Source organism: Paramacrobiotus metropolitanus, unplaced genomic scaffold, assembly GCF_019649055.1.
Source record: "Paramacrobiotus metropolitanus isolate TYO unplaced genomic scaffold, Prichtersi_v1.0 Parri_scaffold0000291, whole genome shotgun sequence".
Taxonomy (NCBI): domain Eukaryota; kingdom Metazoa; phylum Tardigrada; class Eutardigrada; order Parachela; family Macrobiotidae; genus Paramacrobiotus; species Paramacrobiotus metropolitanus.
This window is the reverse complement of record NW_026570511.1, coordinates 18,287-39,924: the sequence shown is the minus strand read 5'-3', so window position 1 is coordinate 39,924 and position 21,638 is coordinate 18,287. Positions and strand designations below refer to the sequence as shown.

At 42.1% G+C, this 21,638-nt stretch overlaps 2 protein-coding genes across 8 annotated transcripts in view; one reads left to right on the top strand and one right to left on the bottom strand.

Annotated features, from left to right (window-relative positions):
* The window catches only part of LOC129601872 (33 kDa inner dynein arm light chain, axonemal-like), a 39,411-nt gene that overhangs the window by 1,972 nt on the left and 15,801 nt on the right, over nucleotides 1-21,638 (bottom strand). For 2 of the 4 annotated variants that reach the window (XM_055500794.1, XM_055500796.1), the window contains one exon: nucleotides 4,262-4,383. The exons of the other annotated variants lie outside the window; for them this stretch is intronic. The gene's annotated coding sequence lies outside the window, so the exon portion shown is untranslated. The remainder of the gene's footprint in view (nucleotides 1-4,261; nucleotides 4,384-21,638) is intronic. 4 annotated transcript variants of the gene reach the window in all.
* Nucleotides 105-10,270, top strand: LOC129601869 (sodium/potassium-transporting ATPase subunit alpha-2-like). Of its 4 annotated transcripts, none has more exons than XM_055500783.1 (18): nucleotides 105-365; nucleotides 960-1,185; nucleotides 1,278-1,687; nucleotides 2,058-2,117; nucleotides 2,178-2,381; nucleotides 2,469-2,592; nucleotides 2,746-2,870; nucleotides 3,179-3,565; nucleotides 3,915-4,113; nucleotides 4,235-4,482; nucleotides 4,710-4,899; nucleotides 4,966-5,133; nucleotides 7,218-7,580; nucleotides 7,723-7,979; nucleotides 8,216-8,488; nucleotides 9,539-9,669; nucleotides 9,727-9,828; nucleotides 9,904-10,270. In XM_055500783.1, the coding sequence occupies exons 1-18, from the start codon at nucleotides 330-332 to the stop codon at nucleotides 10,022-10,024; spliced, it is 3,624 nt and encodes a 1,207-aa protein (XP_055356758.1). In that variant the 5' UTR covers nucleotides 105-329; the 3' UTR covers nucleotides 10,025-10,270. The 4 variants fall into 4 exon arrangements, with proteins under 4 accessions (XP_055356758.1, XP_055356759.1, XP_055356760.1 ...); XM_055500784.1 differs by having other exon boundaries at nucleotides 9,887-10,270; XM_055500785.1 differs by lacking the exons at nucleotides 2,469-2,592; nucleotides 2,746-2,870.

Sequence of the window (21,638 nt, the reverse complement as noted above, 5' to 3'; positions counted from 1 at the left end):
TTGTTGTATAAGTACATAGGACATTAAAATTTTGTATGAGGTTGTTAAGCAACAAGCCGTGGTAGCAACAATGCAGTCGAAGTTTATAGGCGTTACGCCGTTAATGTACATTAAAAACAAATTTGTTTTGGAATTCATAACCGCATTAATCTCCCGATAACATGCTATTACTGCGGCTTCTAAATTCGTTTTCCTAAGCCATGGATTTTCTGCAAAAACCATGAATTACTTAATTACAGTGAAACACTGCAACTGTAAGCCTGTCACCCCGATTACAACCGAAGGGAATTTCTAGCAACAAGCAAAACTGAGCTGTAACAGAAAACACAATGAGCCAAAGCGAGGATAAATCGTCTACGTCGATGGTAAGAGAATTAGTTCGAAAGTGCGTTTTCCAGCTGTATACTACAATAATTATTTACGCGCTATCGCCGTTACAAGGCCTGGTCAGCCAATGGCATCTGTTAAAAGGCGCTACTTGTGTTGATGCATGAAGCTTTAATATACTACTAGTACGCATACTGAGCACAAACGAATTTAAAGCGAAGTAGCGCCGCAATGTCCCGAGAGATCCGCTCATTACTATTAGTACGAGTAATAACTACTTCGTAATTAATTACTACTTAATACATAATGTACTAAGTAGGTAGTAATTACTAAATTAGTAAGTAGTAATTACTACTTAACTTAGTTAGCTACATATTATTTCCTTGCTCACGTTGCAATTGTAGACACAGCCACAGAAAGGTTTAAGCGAATGTTTACTGTAGTCATCCTGCCAATACGTAAACTATTCTTTGAACTGTGCTGCACTTTCTGCTATTTATTTACCTTCTGATATAACTTTTTGCAGTTTGAATAATTTTTAGTAATACTAATAACTCATAACAACGAACGATATCCGAAAAGCAAGACACACTAGGACAAAATTATTATCCGTTCTTTTTTGTTTCTTTCAGAACCTTTTTACCGCACCGGCTGCTCGACAGCATGGCCATACCTTTTGGTCAGCTTCAGACCTCAGCGGAGCAGATAAGAGTGAAGTAGAGATACTTGTCCCAACCGCGAGTGCTACGTCGAACAAATCGGCCAACTGGGTTCCATCGCAATCGAAGGTGCTTTCACCGAGCAGCACCATGGACAAGCAGCCGCTGCCATACAGTACATTATTTGGACACCAAGCCGGTACTTGCAGGCTACTTATGTCCTGGACATTTACACGTGTACAACTGCTGGGATTTAGACGTCATTTACACAATTATTGTCTGTTCAATTAGTTCTGGCTCCCAGCGCTGCAACATTGGCGTCAAATGCAGTTTCTGCTTCCGTCAATAGCGGTGCCAAGTCGGAGAATCAGAGAAGGGAATTGCAAGACAATCTATCAATCAGCACTCCCATAAGTACATCAGCCATGAAACTTTTGTCACCAGTGACATCATTTGTCAAGCAGCACACGCCGTTGATGGGTGCACAGGAAAGCAAACTGGGCATGCCCCTTGGTGGTCGCCGAGCGAGTTTTCTAGATGCCCCGCCGGTTCGGTTGGACAGAAAGGCCACAAAAGAGATCAAAGAAAAGAACCGGGAATTGCAGAAAGCCGTGGAAAGCACCAAAATGGTTGTTGCCAGAGCGTCGCAACAGCTAAAGGAAACCAAGCAGCTAGATGAGCTGAAAAAGGAACTTGCGATGGTAATAAACTTGTTTTAAAAACACAATCTTTACTTTAATAAGAGAAGCAAATTTTTATACTAAAATTGAAGTATCTTTTTATTGAACAGACTACGGATATACTTATTTTTTTTATAATGTCAACGTGCTTAATCATATTTCTATGTTAATGCAACTCAGCGTGTAATAGTTTTACCTCCACTACACCTACATTTACACAAACACTGAAACACCTACATTTACACAAACTACCACCAAACAGTATAGACGTTTGTTACATACTTACTATAGGCAATGATGCTGGCAATCGTACTCGTAGTTCGTACATACAGTGCGTATGAAATGTGCGATAATTTGGCATTGCTCTTGTTACTGTGCCAGTATGTTTTAGACCGAACATATGATGACCGTTGACGAGTTGTGCGCCATGATGGAAGTAGACCCGGAAATGGTACTCCTCTTTGTGAGATTTACCGAGACTGGACGTTCTGAGCGCCATTTATATTAACAGGGACTGTCTGAAAAGACAGTGGCACTACGCTTAGTTCGTGACGGACCAAATGCGCTGCCGCCTAAGAAAGAGACACCTGGTTGGGTACTCTGGGCCAAGCAAATGACCGAAGGATTCTCGCTGCTGTTGTGGGTTGGCGGTTTATTAGCAATCATCGCTTATTTTATACAGAATGCCGACCAACCACACACGCCAATGGACAACGTAAGATTCCGATGTTTCGCTCTCTTTAGTCCCAGTGATCTGTAGTAGTTAAGTCCGCGATATATTACTAATCGATTGTAGTTATAGCTTTATTTAGGCATCGTCCTAATTTGCGTTGTGTTCATTACGGCAACGTTTTCTTATGCGCAAGAGGCGAAGTCGTCAAGCATTATGAATTCTTTTCTGAAAATGGCCCCCCAGTTCGCTTCAGGTACGAGAAACTTATTGCCATTCATCATGACTTAAGTTCAATCGGCTTTAAGGGACGGACAAATAGGTCTAACAAAAATGAACTCCATTAGTTCTTTTGTTTGCTACGTAGGATGCAATCTTATACGGTATTAATTGTATTTCCGATTTGTAGCGGTTAGAAATGGCGAAAAGAAAGGAGTGATTTCCAGTGACCTGGTGGTTGGTGACATTGTGGAAATCAAAGCCGGTGACAAGATACCGGCAGATATCCGGATCGTAGAAAACAGAGGATTAAAGGTTTAGAAAAGGGATAAACTAATCTACTTTGTATAAGGATATAAGGATGCATACATCCAGGCCCGTGGGCGCACTGCCCTCACCCCCCCCCTTTTTCCCTTTAAAGACGAACAAAGTGTTTTGAAAAATGGTGCGCCCTGAGCTGGCTCATGGCACAAAACAGGCGTAGGCGCAAGAAAACTGAGCAGGCGTATGCATACATCGTATCATACCTGCGGAATAGCCAAGCGCTTAGTCAGTAAACAATTTTATAAGATTTCAGTTCCTACACACAGAGTCAGATTCTCAACTGCCTTTTTCTTGAACAGGTTGATAACGCCAGCCTGACCGGTGAATCAGAGCCATTAAGCCGCTCTGTGGATGGCACAGATGAAAATCCTCTAGAAACGCGAAATCTGGCTTTTTTTTCAACGTATGCTGTAGAGGGAAGCGCTATTGGAATTGTTGTTCGAACTGGAGAAAGAACTATCATGGGTCGGATTGCCAAACTAGCAGCGGCAGTGGAAACTGATCTCACGCCACTGGCCATTGAAATGCATCGTTTTGTCAAAATCATGACATGTTTGGCAGCTTTTATGGGCTTACTGTTCTTTGTCATCGCGTTGGCACAAGGACAGAATATTCTACCAGCATTTGTTTTTCTGATCGGGGTTATTGTTGCCAATGTACCGGAAGGAATTCTGCCGGCCACAACGGTGATTTTCTATAAAATTTTAATATTGTTACCACTCTCTCGAGTGAAGCGTTTCCGACAGTTCGGCTATAATTTCATAAGGCTAGCTCTATAGCTTGTTTCAAAGAAATAATGTGAAAGAAGTTTTGCTTCAAGACAGAATTCATAGTAATATTTGGAACACTTATTACGGTCTCGACACTCTGTGAACGCGACCTGTGTTAATAAACCATGCACACAGTAACGTACAGTACAGTACTTCTTTTAAAAAAAATATGTATATGTATGTCGAAAGTCCCCTTGTTTTGCATCATCAGCTTACCACTAACAGAATTCCTTGACAAGTGAGACCTTTTTCCATTGATTTTTAGGTTGCTCTAGCATTAACAGCAAAACGGATGGCTCGAATGAACTGTTTAGTAAAAAATTTGGCTGCTGTGGAAACTTTGGGATCGACATCCGTCATATGCTCCGACAAAACCGGCACACTTACCCAAAATCGCATGACCGTGGCGCATTTATGGGTGAATAATACCATAATCGAATGTGATACGACGGAAGATCAGAGCAGTAAGACCAACGTAAGGGTCTATTCATACTTGCATAGCTACATTATAATTAACGTACCAAGGTTGCCTCTTTAGTGCACTGGAAATTATTGGTATCGTACAAGCCGATATTGATTTTTCAGAAAACATTAAAGTAAAGATAGACTCACCCACGATGAAAGCCGTGCTGCGCTGTCTCACGCTATGTAATCGCGCGATCTTTAAACCTGACCAGAATTCCGTGCATATTATGAAGCGGGAAACCATCGGAGACGCATCAGAGTCCGCTATGCTAAAGTACACCCAGATTCACGTTGGAGATGTGCTCGGATATAGGGAAAAAAATCGCAAAGTTTGCGAGATCCCATTCAATTCGACTAACAAATATCAGGTACAATGATACGTGTATAATAAATAAATCCGTAGCCGACGTTGCGCGAGCAAGAGAGAAAAACTCAAGAGTTGCTTTTCAAAAAGTGTGGGTACGACGAATTTTTTGTAATTTAATGTTCCGGTGATGAAAAGATACCGAAAGGGTTTGCATTAACGGTTTTGGTCCTGTGCACAGAAGAGAAAATTTGATTAGCAAACTGGGTGATAAATGCCTTTTTATTTTAGATTTCTATACACGAATCAGCAGACTACGATGGCGAATATCTGTTAGTTATGAAAGGTGCACCTGAACGCATCATTGAGCGCTGCGATTTTGTTGAATTCAACGGTGAAGCAGAACCAATGAGTTCCGAATGGATGAGGTATTATGACGATACTTATGATACCATAGGCGGAATGGGCGAACGCATCATCGGTAATACGCTATACTTTTTTTCAATGTTTTTTTTTATTCCAAGCACAACATCAGGGTTTCTAACAGGTTTGGCAGAATTACGGCTTTTGCCGAAGAAATTTCCAAGAGGGTTCCAATTTGACTCTGATAAGCCAAACTTTCCATTGCGAGGACTGCATTTTCTTGGACTGGTGTGTCTTATTGATCCGCCACGTGCAGCGGTTCCAAATGCGGTTGCTACTTGCCGAGAAGCCGGTATGAAATAAGTTATCCAGATGTTCAACGAGAAGCCGGTACGAGATAGGTCATTCAGATGTTCGACTGAATTCAGACGCAAAAATTTTGTACGATTACCTTGTTCTTCATCAGCAAACCGGGCGCCCCGTTATTGGAAAAAAGCGGCTTAGATTAAAATTAATAGTAGTTGCAGTTTAAAAATGTACGAGGGTTGTTAGTTATGTTCTGTCGTATTAATTTTATTTATTTTTGGATTCATGCAATTATTATATTATTTTCATGTTACTATTACTGAACTCCTAAGGCATCGTTTTCATCTGTTGCCAGATTTGTAAATACGACACAAAAAAGTTATACTGTAGTGGCTCGCACATCTTGAACCACAGAGTTGGTGTACGGGAAAAAAGCGCATCTAATATACACACTCTAACAGGGCCAAACGCACGGTGTGCACTGATAAATTTCTTATGTCTCACAACATCTGGTCTGGAGAACCTTCTTGAATATTAAGAAAAATTAGAGCTCTAATAATTATTAATTATATTTATGTCCGAAAGTAGCCATTAACTTAGAGCTTCGCTGTCAACTCGAATTCAAAAACTGATTTGTTGTGGTTTTTGGGGTGCCCCTGGAGGGGAAGGGGTACGTTCAGCGACAACATTCTACAGGTGCAGAACAATTCCAGCTCTCAGTTACAGATCTTTTTTTAAGAGTGAATTACAATTTAAAGAAAAGGTTTGCATATTGGACAGATTCAGAAGGAGTATTCATCTTAAAATCAAATCAAGCATTATTTCGTAGCCGTGCATTTTGCCCGGTTAGAGTGTGTATATTGGATGCAGTTTTTTCCCGTATACCAACTCTGTGGTTCAAGATGTGCGAGCCACTACAGTAAATTTTTTGAACGATGGCACCTTGGAAATTTCGTTTAATTTTCTTATTTTTTGTTATTTCATTTCTCTGCAACGAATCTTTCCGATTCGGAAATATTTTGAACCTGTGCGGAATCAAGCTTATCGAATATTTAGGTTACACGAATATCCGAACTAGGGATTAAGCAAAACAATTTTTTTAATATTTAGAGGTTTCTGGTTTGGGTCCGTCGTGGTGCCAATTACACCAGTAGATCAACTCCCGCCTCCATTTTTTTGCGTTTTCTCAAAGAAAGTTGTCAAGGTATTTGCAGATTACTGTAAACGGTTGATAGTTATTTCCGACAGAAAAGGCTTCTGGAAATAATTTCATTTGCTGCGAGGCGCACCAACATAAACGTTTCTTCGAATGCTTTTTGGCTCTTGGTCTCCCACTCCATTGACAAAACCCTGTTCTGTTATGCTGCTTCCACCAAGTATGGCGCTAAGCAAATCGGGATCTGTCGTGAGTGTAGTCTTAGGATTGATAGCTAAATGAGAGAAGTTTGGCTTTGCTAAGGAGCATTAAATGCAAAAGCACCAGTAACCACTAGTCAGCGTAAGTGGTGCCCGACGGTACTCCGCCTTGCTAAAAATCAGATCCACACGCAATACAGAATCTGTTACTGGGGATCTGCTCTATGCTTCCCTGTCCATCCATCGGACAAACACATTTGGGGATCGGTGTCTGTCACGCGCAACAGAATGGCTTGCTATTTTAGGTTCCTCAACAAACAGACTGTTCCGATCTCCTCTCGCCATCCCTTGTTAAAATTCCAGAATAAAAACCACAAGACAAGGGCTCAGTAGTTCACGCAGAAGAACATTTAATCACCAACATAACAAGCACTTCAGATAGTCAATGAGTTGCATCCCAGTTTTTTTAAAAAATTTTAATGTGAAACAGCGCAAGCCTACGTTCGGGTGTTAATGCGCCATTTTTAATTGCGAAATAAATTTGGTGCGAGTGAGTCGTGCTCTGACTCACGCTGACTGCCACCGAGAGCGGCCATTGACTCGGCCATTAGCCTACTATTACAGTTATGATATGCTCTATTTTTTAATAATAATTTCATATTTTTAGTTTCATAACTGATATACGCACGACAGAACATAACTAACAACCCTCGTAGCAATGTTTACGAACACTTGGTGAAGAATTTTACTAGCGGTTTTCTTCCGCCACTAAAGGTATTCGGGTGATAATGGTAACCGGCGATCATCCTACGACTGCTAAAGCCATAGCCCGAACTGTGGGCATTATCAGTCCGGAAAGTGAAACAGTGGATGACATTGCAAAGCGGTTGAATGTGTCTAAGCAAAGTGTTGATCCTAAACTTGCCGAAGCCGTGGTTGTTACCGGCGCTGAGTTGAAGGATATGCCGTCAGAGAAACTGGATTCAATCTTTCGGACACATTCTGAAATCGTTTTTGCTCGGACTTCTCCACAGCAAAAGTTGATTATCGTTGAGGGAGTACAACGGATGGGCTGTATTGTCGCTGTCACGGGCGATGGCGTCAATGACTCTCCTGCCTTGCGGAAAGCCGATATCGGTATTTTAACTCTGTAGCCAATGCAGTAACGAAATTTTGGCGAAGAAACCTTACATTACCGTACTGGCAACCTCCTTAAGTCTCGGTTGCTTTCGCAGTTTTAAACCGCATTACTTTATGATACAAGGTTTGATAAATTCAGGAATCGCAATGGGTATCACTGGGAGTGATGTCAGCAAGGACGCAGCCAAAATGATATTGTTGGATGACAATTTTGCCTCGGTGGTTATTGGCATAGAAGAAGGGCGACTAATATTTGACAATCTGCGGAAAACCATTGCGTATATGTTAACATCAAACATACCCGAAATCATACCGTTTTTGATCGCGGATATTTGTGGAATCCCACAAGCAATCGGCACTGCCGGTATCTTATACATCGATTTGGGTACCGATATTGTATGTCAGAATGTCAGCACTATGCTCTTTTGTTAACGAGGCTTTCTTTCGGCTACACAAAACGCGCATGTCATGGGCTCGTTTGACACCACAAGCGCGACTCGCTGACATGAACGCTAAAAGTCGTCGATGTGTGTATGCTGCTGGCCAGAAGGCTGCTATTCTTCATTAAATCTAACCTAGACGACGATGCATGATACTATAATAATTCTGCTTAAACTCTGTTGTTTTGATAGCTACCTGCTATAGCAATGGCTTATGAGCGCTCGGAGACCGACATCATGAAGCGTCCCCCTCGAGATCCGCAACATGATAAGATCATCAACAAAAAAGTTATGGGGCAGGCCTACTTTCAGATTGGGGTTCTACAGTGTTTGGCTGGCTATTTGACTTATTTTGTCGTCTATGCCGAAAACGGTTTTTTTCCTCGGAAAATCATGTACGGCCTTGATGAGCAATGGTCCAACGAAGCCGCTACTGACCTCATAGACTCGTACGGCCAGGAATGGGTAAGGATAATTGTTAAAAGGCAACTGAACAGTTACGTACATAATATTTGTATGACACGCTATTTCATGCAATTTAGTAGTTTACAATGAGTACGAGGTACATACAAACTTAAGGTGTAAAGAACTGCGCGCTGGCGGCGTTGTTATCAAATATTTCCTTTACATCAGATTCAACATTTACACTTCGAATACTGCCTTATATGGGCTCCCCTTATATTACTCTCCCTTATCTGGGCTCCCGGCTAGTTAGCATTTAGCAATATACCCGTCAAATTATATTTATCGGATATACAGCAGAACCCTTTTCTACTTCTTTTCAACCGGATTTACCAGTGAGCACACCAAAGAATTCCGAAATTTCACATCCGAATTATATTTATATATAATTTACATATATTTTTTAAACGGATCGACTCAAACTCTTTAGCGACCTTTATTGGGTTATTCAGGTTAACATTGGTTAAACTCAAAACTGCACAGTTCCCATCATTTCAACACATAGTACACTTCATCCAGTCTCTTACCGATACAAAACGTTTCTTGGACAAACGCAGCGTCACCTCGCATTAAAGCAACACTTTAGCGTATACTTATATTTCACTAGGCTTTATGACTGGCAAAATAAGTATTTTGAATAAATCAAAATTTTCAGTCCGTAATAACACTGATAACAGCTGTGAAAGTGTGAGTAATAAAGTAACCGCCCATGTAGAAGGTTGCTTATAATGCTCGGGAGCCCAGATAAGGGAGAGTAATGTAAGGGGAGCCCATATAAGGCAGTGATTGAAGTACTTCTACTGCAGTAGTAGTTTGTTTATACTTAAGTATAAGCACTGTATTTTATATTGTATCTTGCTGTTATTATTGTATTTGCTGTGCCTGTGACACTCTGCCTCGCCTACTCTAGAAACTACGAGTGCTTAATTTGCTACTGAATTCATTAATTAAACATGAACGAAAATTATATGGCCGTTAAGGGGTCAGCAGCATCAAGTCAACCGCGTAAATACTGGTATGTTTAAAGTGGCAATTCATTTTCCTTTGCGATAGACATACTATCAGCGAAGAGAACTGGAGCTCACGTGTCAAGGAGCATTTTTCACGACTATCGTTGTGACCCAGTGGGTCAATCTGATTAATTGCAAATGTCGCAAAATGTCCATTTTCCAGAAAGGAATGAGGCAAGCTTTGGGTTATATCTTTAGTGCCTGGATAATGACAAACTTTGTTGTTTGTAGTAACCATGTGATTAATTTCGCCCTGATCTTTGAAACTATTCTCGTGGTCATATTGTTGTATGTTCCGGGAGTCAACCATGCTTTACAAATGCGGCCGGCAAAGTACGCAATATCATATCGCAGCAATTATAGCCATACGTAATCATTAAAAATGTTGAAGGAATTTCTGGTTACCAGGATTCAGTGGTGGACCGTTGGAATATTTTTCAATATATTGATTTTTGGATGGGACGAAATCCGTCGATGGTTTATTCGTCATTATCCTAATGGATTTTTATACAGAGAAACGTTTTATTAAGACAACGCTTTCGATGTTGACAACGTTTTCAACAATAAGACTGGTATTAATGTATAAAACGTCATGTCTGCATATTTATCCATTATTGCAAACTGTAATGCTTGTGCATTGTGCAAGTGCTTGTGCATTTTCCGTACAACCTTATCAGTTTGTTGCGTACTAACTGGTGATAATGGCATTACCAGCCGCGAATGATGTAATGATGTTTAATGTTTTATTATTTATGTAATTCCTCTGTACCTTCAAGTAGTAATTAAACACACTGCGTGGCCCAATCTCGCGATAGGAAAAAAACATGCATTAATATAAGTAATTTAGGAGTGTCGTATAAATAATGAAATATCAATAGGAAAAGTAAGTATTATGGAGCTGGAAAGGAAATGTCGAGTTAGCAGCGCCGTCTACAAATTTAGACGGGAGATATGGGTGTTATAATAGCTTACTCGTCACGCATCGTTACACGACCAGAACACAACACAACACACGTCACACATCGCTGTTAGGCCCGACTGCTGGCTGCTGCCTTCAACTTGCCGAGACATTCCGTACTCTACGGGCGCCAGAAATTTCTTTTGTTTACACACGGATTTTGAAGACCAAAAACGGAAATTACAGTTTCTTATATGCTACAACCGATTCCCGCCGTATACCGCATATAAGAACCTGTCACGGTTCGCTGAACCTGCCGCAAAATGACTGACTGCAACGGAAAAAAAACCGTATTTACGAGTAATACCAGCCTGTACTTGTTTGCAGTTTACTTTGTCTGCAGTTTAGCGGCTTTGGCCTTTGTCAAGTCTCCTGTGTGTTAGTTAGGAGTAAGAGAAACACCGATGTGGGGAAACAGTCGCAAGACTGAGCCCTCCCGTAGTGCACCATATGAGCCCTATATGATAAGGTCAGCGATGACCTGTACCTATGTGTACCTATGGTGAACGACTAGGCAACACCTGTGTGACCATGACCTTTTCTGCGTAAACAACTACTCTATAGCTAAGCAGCTAGGCTGCTGCTGAAGAACGGACTGACTGACTGGTAGTCGGAAGGCCTCCTTATATATGAGGAAGGCCGGCTAGGAGGGGGTGGGGCTTCCGTGATGACTGTGCAGGATGACGGTGGTATGACAGGAAGTGACGTAAGGGTAATGTCTTATGATGTAATCGACCGCTGACTGACTTTGACGGTATGACGCATGTCGTTACTCCGTCATAAAACAAAAACACCGATTTTATTCATTATATTATTCCGCGCAACTTGTGCAGAGAAAATTAGCGGATGATAACTGCACAGAGCAAAAACACTGACGCGGTGGCACCAATTTAAACATTTGGACTGGGCCACTCCGTTCACGAACTTCGGTTGCCTTTCGCTTGATACTCATACACAAACTTCCAGTATTCACTTCCGGTACTCATACACAAACTATTTTTTCCTCCGACCATTACCTTTACGGACTCATGCAAGTCGAATTTCAGTATGCATTTCCTTTACCACCCGTTTTTGGTTTCAAAATATTTCTGTACATGTTTCGTAAATGTTCGAAGTATGCCTTAGTTTAAACAGTCGCACAAAATACCACTTATGTTGTCCGTAGTGAATTTCTTGACACAGAATCCAGGAATTTAGGTATGTTTACAATATTGTAGCGATAGAAGTTGTACAACCATAAGACCACCCAGTTATGATTCATCATTGCGTTATGAATTTCTGTCCATTTTACCGGCTAGCTGTTCTTCTTCACAATTTCTAGAATTCAGTCTTGCCTTCGCTTGTTACAGCTTGCATCAGCTTGATCAGCTTGTTCTGCTTGTTAAATTTCTGTCTAAACCTTGCTCCCTGTGTTGCATTGTTCTTGTCATTAAACATGCCGTGAACTTCCGTTGTTACGTTCAGTAATTGTGTTACGTCAGTAAGAGCGTCCACGACCGCGCCGTTGCCGGTCGTGCCAACCTTTCATCCCAACAGCCCACACAACATCGTGGTAAGGTCAACACGCCAACCCACTAGAACAGCAGCCAGATCGGCTACTGTTACATGGCGCTCCTGTAAAAGAACCATAACACCTGGACGCCTACCGATTTCCCTAACACCTTCGCTTCCCACTCCAGCCAGTGGAAGTCCCGGAACGGATCGCCGTTTCGTGAGTATTTTACTGTGCAAGTTTAAACCCGCGAAATTTCCATCTTTCAATTGTGATATTTAATAAGACCTACAGCCATACTAGTGCGAGTGGATTTTTAAGTTCTTTTGTCGAACTTTACCGCGTTTTCCTTTCTGATGCAAGTACTGCAATTACGTCTGATACTATACCAGCTGTTTTCATCGTGTGCAGGCACTGCAATCTCAGTGTACAATTAACTACAGTACTCTGAAATTGTCATTACTAAACCATGTAATTTCGATATTATTTGCGCAGTTAGCCAAGTAGGTAGCACACCTTAGCTAACTTTGTTCTGAATATCCCATTTACGTCGTTTTTTGGAAGCCTTTTTTTTCAATTTGCCGGCACGGCACTACAGTTTCACGGTTCATGGTACCTTACACTCACAGTACATTTTGATTTGTGTAACGTTCGCTTTGTCTTGAATTGCACATTCCACTTGTCTGCCGCTTTGGCGCCGATTTGAACTGAGATCAAACCCATTAGCAGTCACGCTCCGCGTACGCAATGGAATCCTTAAAGCAACACCTTGACATTGCATTCACTCGGAATGCACTACGTGACATCTGTACAAAATTTAATGTAAAAATCGCTTTAAAAAACACCAAGGCCAACATGATAAGCGCGCTTTCTGCTCATATGTATGTAAACCACATTACTGTGGATCAGCTCCACCGCTCCCAGTCTCCAGCTGCCGATGAGTCAGTCGCGCCGGCTGAGCACACTGTGCACAGCAACGCCGCACCGACCACACGTTCTCACAGTCAGAGAGTCAGTGTACCCGAGCAGACCACTGCAGCGCGCACTGAAGGCGCACAATGGAGTTCCCTAACGCTTAATGCAGCAGGGCGTACACAAGCCCGCACACACGCTGCAGAGCCGGCAGCGCGCAGCGCTTTCCTACAATCAGCAAAAAGTGAAATTCAACGCACGAGTCGTTCTGTAAGTACTACTATCGACTCTGCTACAGACAATGACAGCGAGTACCATCATTGTGCTGCTCCCGAAAAGCACAGTAACTCGGATAACCGTCGGTCAGATAATGCGCACCGGGATCGTTCTTACCGTGAACATTACCGTAATTTCAGTGACTCTGATGGCACCCGGTCACCCAGTTTACACCGCTATCGTACACGACACCGTTCGTACTCTCCTGACAGCACTTGTAGGGACGAATATTATAGTACACATTTCCGGGAACCCAACCGTTATTCGCCCGAAAGTGACCGTAGTCACGAATATTATCGCAAACCGCACCGACGTCCGTCGCCTGCCCGTGACCACACTAAATACTGCAATCGCAAAAAGTATAATGTGGACAAGAAAATACATCCGAGGTATATCGACTTTGACAGCTACAGATTAGACAACGGAAAATTATTTTGTCCTAAGTGTCTTGATATCTTCCATTCGTACGGAGAATGCACAAATTACAGTCGCGATGATAAATGCACTATACCGCGTCTGTGCCCAAATGACATTAAAGCTGACGTTCAAGCAGAATACGATGACTACATAGCCTACATGCTAGAGCGAAAAGGAATCTCCTTCATGTTTAGCAGTCAATGGAAAAGAATGGGTAGCTACAGGAAAGGCGGACCGTATGGCCATGGTTATGTACCTCCCGTATTCTATAGCCTCTCTGAAGATAAGTTGTACAGTAGTCGCTCAGATGACCCGGCATCTCGATGCAAGGAAATATTAACTGAGCAACGGGAAGAAATGCACACACCCGACATTTTAAGACCACGCACACCATACATTAAAGCTGTAGGCACTGCACAATTAAATAATACCGTCTCGAATGCGACAACTTCAAGGGAAATAGCGAATACGATTCCGCAAAATCTTGAATTATGTGAAACATTACTGGAAAAAATTTCCGGTGATTTGACAATGCTTACACAACCACCTGTTACCGAGAATGAGCACCATTCTCAGTCAGTCAACCCTTCCGTATTGCAGAGAGTACCGAAAACAAATTATTCCCCTCCTCAGCTGTTGAAAGAAAAATTAAATGAAATAATTTCTATCGTAAAAAGTATTCGTCAATCTTCTTTCTACCAGACGTTAACGAGACGTGCGTACCACATTATTTCCCCAAATGCACAGGCACTGCACGAAAGCTCTGATACCTCGTCAAAAACGTCTTCGTTAATGGCTGTACCTAACGCAGATCGTGAAATCATTAGTACGAGTACATTACCGCCCAGATCGGCCAAACATGCACTGTCGGTCGATGATCTGGATGCTACACTGGAATATATTCGCACTTCTACATTCTATCAGACGTTGTTCACCAGCCCGCAGTTGCTTAACATACCTACAGGTACATTAGCATTTCGCGACTCTCCTCCTCCATCCCCACGACGCCGAACGAACGCGGAAAATTTCCGGATACCGTGAGGGATACCTAACTACAAGGAAACGGACATTTACCGGATGCCTTAGCCAACCGTGAGGGAACCAAATAAGAACCAAATCAGCTTGATCAGCTTGTTCTGCTTGTTAAATTCCTGTCTAAACCTTGCTCCCTGTGTTGCATTGTTCTTGTCATTAAACATGCCGTGAACTTCCGTTGTTACGTTCAGTAATTGTGTTACGTCAGTAAGAGCGTCCACGACCGCGCCGTTGCCGGTCGTGCCAACCTTCATCCCAACAGCCCACACAACATCGTGGTAAGGTCAACACGCCAACCCACTAGAACAGCAGCCAGATCGGCTACTGTTACAATATTAACACGTAATTTCGAATTCACCACGTCGGACCATGGGAAACGGGTAAAGACAAAACCGGAAAGGCAGTGTACCGAGTGGATTGTACGCAGTGTGGTGCACCGCGGAGTGATCGTAATGCGAACATTCGTTGTTCGTGAACCGAATGGAAGGTAGTCAAAAGTTATAGTTAAGGGTGCGACAACCTTTGCTTTTTAGCTTGTATATTGTTCACGTCCAGCTGTGGATTGAGACTGAAAGGTGCAACTCCGAAAACACTTAAAGCAAAGCTAACTTACGATTTTCGCTGATTTTGGAATTGTTGTATATTTTTAATTGTGTTGGCTATTACCACGGAAATTGTTTCGGCTATTACAACGGAAATTATGAACCACTACGCAGAGTATCTTGCTTGTTGTCCGTGAGCTCCGTTCGTGCTGCAGCCCGGCATCAGCTGCGGCTGCGCCTGAGAAACAATCAAGCTGGACGACGTTAAGTTTTAACCCGAGCGCGACATAACTCCCAAAAAGTCTCCACTTTCCCAAAAATTGAACTTAAAAAAATGTTCTACCTTCTTATTATTTTACATAGATAGATGGTTAGATACACACTTCTACTAATAATTCTATTGGTACGTCTATGAGTACTTCTTACTACTGCACACTGATTACCACATTTGGGCGTCGCTTACGCTTTGTTTTTTCTTTGGTTTGTAGTAAGTACTGCTACTGCCTGCTACTGAACTACAAAGGACGCTCCAAAAGTAAGTTTCGCTATTTTGCCTCCCTGTCATCTGAAGTAATACACAACTGATATATTTTTTGTTTAACAAGCAGTTATGTAAACTAACCAGGAAAATAAGAATCAAATGGTTTGATGAAAAACGGGAGAAAGGAGAAATAAAATGGCTCGTACCGCTTTTAGGTTTGTCCACGGACTTTTTAAAACCCGATTCATTCTTGCATCACTTCCGCCCCAATCAAGTTTTCGACAGTGAATTAAAAGTATTAATAGCAAATATTATGCTTAATATTTCTCTAGTCGCAGATCATCTTCGAAAGTTCAGGAGTTTGAGTAAAAATTTTTTTACATGAGACACCAAATTTTGTCTTATTCAGCCTTCTCGCTCCTATGAATTCAAGATTCTTTCCATCAATGAAAAGAACATTTTATGCGCAGTTATGCGCATCTAAGATACCAACTGACTTTAAGTTACAGCGAGGACTATAATTTTTTTTCATGAAATTTTGATTTTTGCATCGTCTGGAAGTAGGGCAGCTTTGTGGGTTTTGCTCCTAGTCATCGATAGATTTTATATTCCCTGAAAAACAGTATGAGTAAGTTCTTTTGTTTATTAAGTGAGATTAGAAGAGAGAAGAATACTCAACTTGAGGACGCTTAGTGCGTTACAAAAAATTAAAAGAATGTTTGAGAAAAAATTCAAAAACGGTCCTGGTAAAATCCGTGGCACAAGTGCAAAAAGTGGTTGATGGTTTTTTTGGCAATTCTTTTCCATTTGATTGTACTTAAACTCAGTTATATTTTTCTTCGGTTCCTTAGTGAAGGGCATTTATATCTATATGGATAATAAGAGCTAAAGGCCTTTGTGCTGGGAGATACAAAATAGGGAAACTTACTTTTGGAGCGTCCTTTGCATTTGCTTTTCTGTTAAGAATACGTTTGCTTAATATACGAGGGCCCTTTCATAAGTTTTAGTCTTTGCTGCACGGTTTTGAACTAAATCAAATTTACTTTTTCGAATCCATAATATCTACTTCTTTACTCTGTCTGCACTGCAGGCATCTGCTCCCCAATTCTTGAAACGAATTCAGAGAAAAATGACGCGGTGCAATGTAGGCCGTGTCTACGTGAGGGCCTATTCCTATAACAGTGGGAATGGCTCAATACGACAGTACTGCCTGACGATATAGTGCTGGCTCACGCGTACGCTCCCGATAGCAGGGCCCGTGCACTTGCCGCAAAGGCTCACTATGCTGTTTCACTGTGTAAACAAAAGTGTAGCAAGCCCGGGCATACATACATAATAAAGGCCACCCGAAACGCAGATGTGTGAAATGCAACACATCATACCGAAAAGGAGCGTTTGGGAATATCTGTAGTATAATAATGTATCTTTATGGAGTATTTAGTTAAAGAATATAAATTCAGTTACGTCAAAAATTCAGTATAAAAAGTAAGGGATGTAGTCAAATAAGCGTGAAGTTGAATTCCATATTTATTTTAAATTAAAGTTCTGAAATAAAATAAATTATATGCACAAGCGGCACTTACCAACTCCATTACTCTTCGCGTGCGATCCACAAAAACCTCCTACCGCCGCAGTGTTAGAACACGATTCTAAAGAGCACATTAAGCACCAGCGCCTCCCATTAAAGATTTTTCGACGGCCGGTATCACGATCTTTGATAATGCGTCGATCCATTTTAATAACACTTATTACGTGTTAAAGAAATAACCGCAACAACTACCGCTGTCAACATAGATAAACTGAACTACTGAAGTCACATTTTCTAATAACAATAAATTTTATTCCCATTTAAAATATTAATACGGTGCACCCGAAGAATCCAATGTTATTCTCAAAGGCACACTTTTACTTTCTGCTAGATAGCACTATAGCAGGTGTGCACGTGAAGAAATAATGAACTCGCACACAGTTCTGGTACTGTCTTTGCAGAACTTCAATTGATACGGTCTGCTTTGTTTCAACCAAACAGACTCAACAAAGCTCTTTTGTAATACACGCCTTTGTGTTCGAGAGGCACACATTATGTAGGCCCGGGCTTGCTACAGGTTTTTATGGCTTTCTTTGCCAGGAGCATAGTTGAAGGAGCAGAGGCATTTCTGCCTCCACAGCGGCGACTTGAGCGTAAGCTCATTATACGAACTTTGCCGATAGTACAAAGGCGTCCATAGCCTGACTATCCTGACGGAGTCTCTTTCATGCCACTGGGTGGGGTGCCGAGGTCTCGCGAGGCCCGCTGATCTCCCGGCATTGCACTGGTAATACGAGAAACGCAAGAGTACGAGATACCGATATTGCTTTCCCGTGGTGTCCTGAGTAGGTCTGAAAGTTGATCGTATGCTATTCCGCCATAGCGCTGCTCAATGCAGTTTGTGCCATAACGAAATCAACACACTGCCTGTAGGACTGGCTGACACTAGAAGTCGCTCACGTTTCCTCGTAACACTCGCAACTCGCAAACCGGTGTTACCGAAATCACATTGATTCTCAAACTCAACCACTTTTCGACCGTTCACCACCGCTTGAGAATTGAGCGCGTATCTTGCCTCTGGTTTGCCTTTGTTAGGAGTTGTTTTGGCTCATAATTTACCATGGCGAAACGGTGAAGGCTGGTTATAACTGGTAGAACTGATCAAAGTACGATTGGCTTACACAAAAAGAAGTTTTGTATGGTTAGTTTATGATCATAAGAATGGCTTCCTGTGTCTTACAATGAAAACAAGGAAAGTACACACATGGCCTTAAGGGCTGGAAAATTTGGCTTATTGCCTTAAAAAATAAAAATAAAAATCCATCGAAAGGAAAGGAAATTAAATTAATTTACCAAAAACAGGAATTATGGCAATTAAAAAAAAACAAAATACCGGCGGTCCATGGGGGAATCCAATTCATCCTTTCCATGGTCCATCCACTCTCATGAGCCGTATCTGCTCATGGAGAATCCATCCCTGTGAGCCGTATCTGCTCACAAGGTTTCAATGGCTCTTTTATTTTTTTTTTGAATGATTGGAGTTACTGCCTGAAGAAGTGACAAGTGCCTGCCGCGAATCCCTCAATTCGTTGCCGGTACTAAATTCACTCCTTGATCGCGAACTGTAGAACTGGCTGTGTTGAGAAATTGTTGCACTGGATACCATGCAATGTATGCATGCAATATATTACGTTACATCACACATGCAATGTATTGCGAGGTATCTTTACGATTGGTCTGAAGGATGCACAAATGCAATGGGGCTGAAAAGTTGTGATGGCTGAGAGAAATGGCTAAATTTGTAAATAATTCACTAAATTACTAGCGAATTACAAACATATTGGATAACTGGCTAAACGGTTAATAGAACTGGCTGAAAGACTGAATTAACAATATTTCGGTTAACTGGCTACATGTACTGACAAAAGAGAGATTGGTGATTTGGCTTACAAACAAAAATCAAAATTCCCTAAAATGCGGGAATTAGTGGAACTGGCTGTTTACATGAGTGGACTGGCTAGACTGCATAGCTACAATGCAATGTGTTATTTTTCCGCTGTTTAATGCAGTCTTTGGAGTTCTGATTAGGTCGATAACTAATTAACTGGCTTTGGGAAAACGTGGTTTACGACGCTTTGGACGAGTGAGATTCTCAGTGAGATCTGCGTCCTCTGCATCGGTTTCTGAATCAAGGGGTTGAGTCAAAAGATCGTTCGGCGTCTGACAATGCCGTTTGATTTTGACTTTGCCTTTGCTGTTGGCTGTAATTGTCCAAGTTCCATCAGAATCGCTAGACGACTCTGACGAATCTGTTTCAGGGCTGGCTCTCTTCGATTTTCGGCTCGAAGATTTTCTGGGTTTAACTGCTGGCTGTGGAGACGACTCTCCACTGGTTGATTTGGCTTCGGAGCTCGTACTGGTTTGGGCTGTGAGTCCCGAATCAGTACTAGAGTCACTGGCTGATTGATCTGCAGTGTTATCTGCAGATATAACAGTGGGATTGGCGTTTTCATCTGGCTTCTTCGGAACCTTCAACTTGACTTTTAAAAGTCCAGTTGACGGCTTACTGGGTGAAATTGGCTGTTTATTTTTATCATGCTTGGTTTTAGATGCCTTCAGTTGTTTCGCGTTATCGATATCACTGTGGATAATTCGGGTTTTAATTGGCTTACTGAACTCCGGGTTTTCTGGCGTGTACGACTTCAGACGATCGATAGCGACGACATCTGAGTCATACGGGTAATCACGTCGAATAATGGCTACTTCGTTTTCGGATGGAAATTTGACGACTTCGAAAGGGCCATCGTATTTAAAACGAAGATCATTACATTCGCCTTTCTTCTGCTCCTGCCTGAGGTTTACTAAACTGCCTACAGTAAAATCTGGCTTTCCCTTGTTCTGATTGTAAGTTTCTGCCTTTCGCTGAAAGTCTTCGTCGATGTATGCTCTGGCTGCATCATGAGCAACATTCAAACGGTACTTGAATTTCTCCAAGTAGTCGTCAATGCTGTCATAATCATCTGGTAAGTTGGTCTGATTGATGGTGTCACCTGGGAGTGACTGCTCTCTGGCGTACAACATATAGAAGGGTGAATGCCTGATGGTTTCTGAACAGTACGATTGTACGCTGCAACGAAAAACGGAAGAAATTCATCCCAACGCTTCTCATTTGCTCTGCCTGCAAGCATGGATAGACCGTCGCCTATCCACTGCATCTGCCTTTCAACAAGTCCTCTGCCTTGTGGGTGGTATGCCGTACCAAAATGATGTTTAATTTTCAGCTTCTTTGTGATGGCGTTGATGAGGTCATTCAGAAAATGACTGCCTCTATCGGTGTTGATGATAAAAAGTGCGCCATACGGCAATATCACATCGTGCAAAAGGAAATCTGCAACTGTTTCTGCCTTTTGGTCGGGGATGGCTTTGGCAATAACGAACTTGGTAAGCTGATCAATCGCAACTGCAATGGTGTTGTTGCCTTTTTTGCTGACTTTCAGTGGACCTTTGAGATCCACCTGAATTCGGAAAAACGGCTCACCAGTTTTAACTTGCTGAAGTTTCCCTGGCAGTGCCTTGCGTGGCACTTTTCGAAACTGGCATTTCTGACACTGCTTAATGTACTGATAAATGTCACTGGTCATATTCTCCCAAAAATATCTGGCTGAAATGACATGGCTGGTTTTTTGAATGCCTAGATGACCGCCTGCTGGAGAATCATGCAAAGCGCGCATGATGTCAACTCTCCAGTGCCTGGGAACGATAAATCGACGGTTAAGACGATCGTCTTTTTCACTGCGATGGTACAAGACACCATGATGTAGTTCAAACTGGCGATAATTGGTTTGTAGTTCTTGGCTTTCTGACATCTTCCAGGTAGAGAATAATTTTCTCTAGAGCTGGATCGTTGAGTTGTTCGCTTCGAAGGAAGTTGAAGTTTCCTTCATCATCCTCGTCAGCTACTGGTTGTGCGATTTTGACTGGCTGAGTGTTTTGAGTTTGACTGGCTTCTAATACCATAGTAGTACTGATATCAACGTCTGTTTCACTGCCTATACCAGTGGCGTACTGTGGAAAGGTAACACATACCAGCCCAACACTGGTGGCTTCCTGGAAGTCACAAGCATGGCTGACTGTAACCATTCGTACAACTGGCGTGCTGAAGTGGTCATCCCACTCCTCTTCTGGTATCGCTGGATCGACGGGATTTCTGCTGAGCGCATCTGCGTTGTGGCAAAAACGCCCTGGCTTTTGTTCAATATTGATGTGGTGACTGCCTAGTTGCAATGCCCAACCAGTTAGGCGTGGATGCATGCCTTGTCGATTACTGGCTGAACGTATAAGGTTTGCTAATGCCTGGTGGTCTGACCGAACTGTGAACTCACCGAATTCGATGAAATGCCTGAATTTCGAGATCGCATACACCACTGCCAAGCACTCAAGTTCAGTAATGGCGTATCTGGTCTCTGCGTCTGTCAGTAAACGACTGGCATATCCGACTGGAT

Excerpts from the sequence above, each read along its gene's own strand:
- LOC129601869 (XM_055500783.1), top strand. The coding sequence starts at position 330 with ATGAGCCAAAGCGAGGATAAATCGTCTACGTCGATG. Across the intron at positions 366-959 it reads ATAAATCGTCTACGTCGATG|AACCTTTTTACCGCACCGGC; the intron begins GTAAGAGAATTA and ends TGTTTCTTTCAG. Across the intron at positions 2,382-2,468 it reads CACACACGCCAATGGACAAC|CTTTATTTAGGCATCGTCCT; the intron begins GTAAGATTCCGA and ends TTGTAGTTATAG.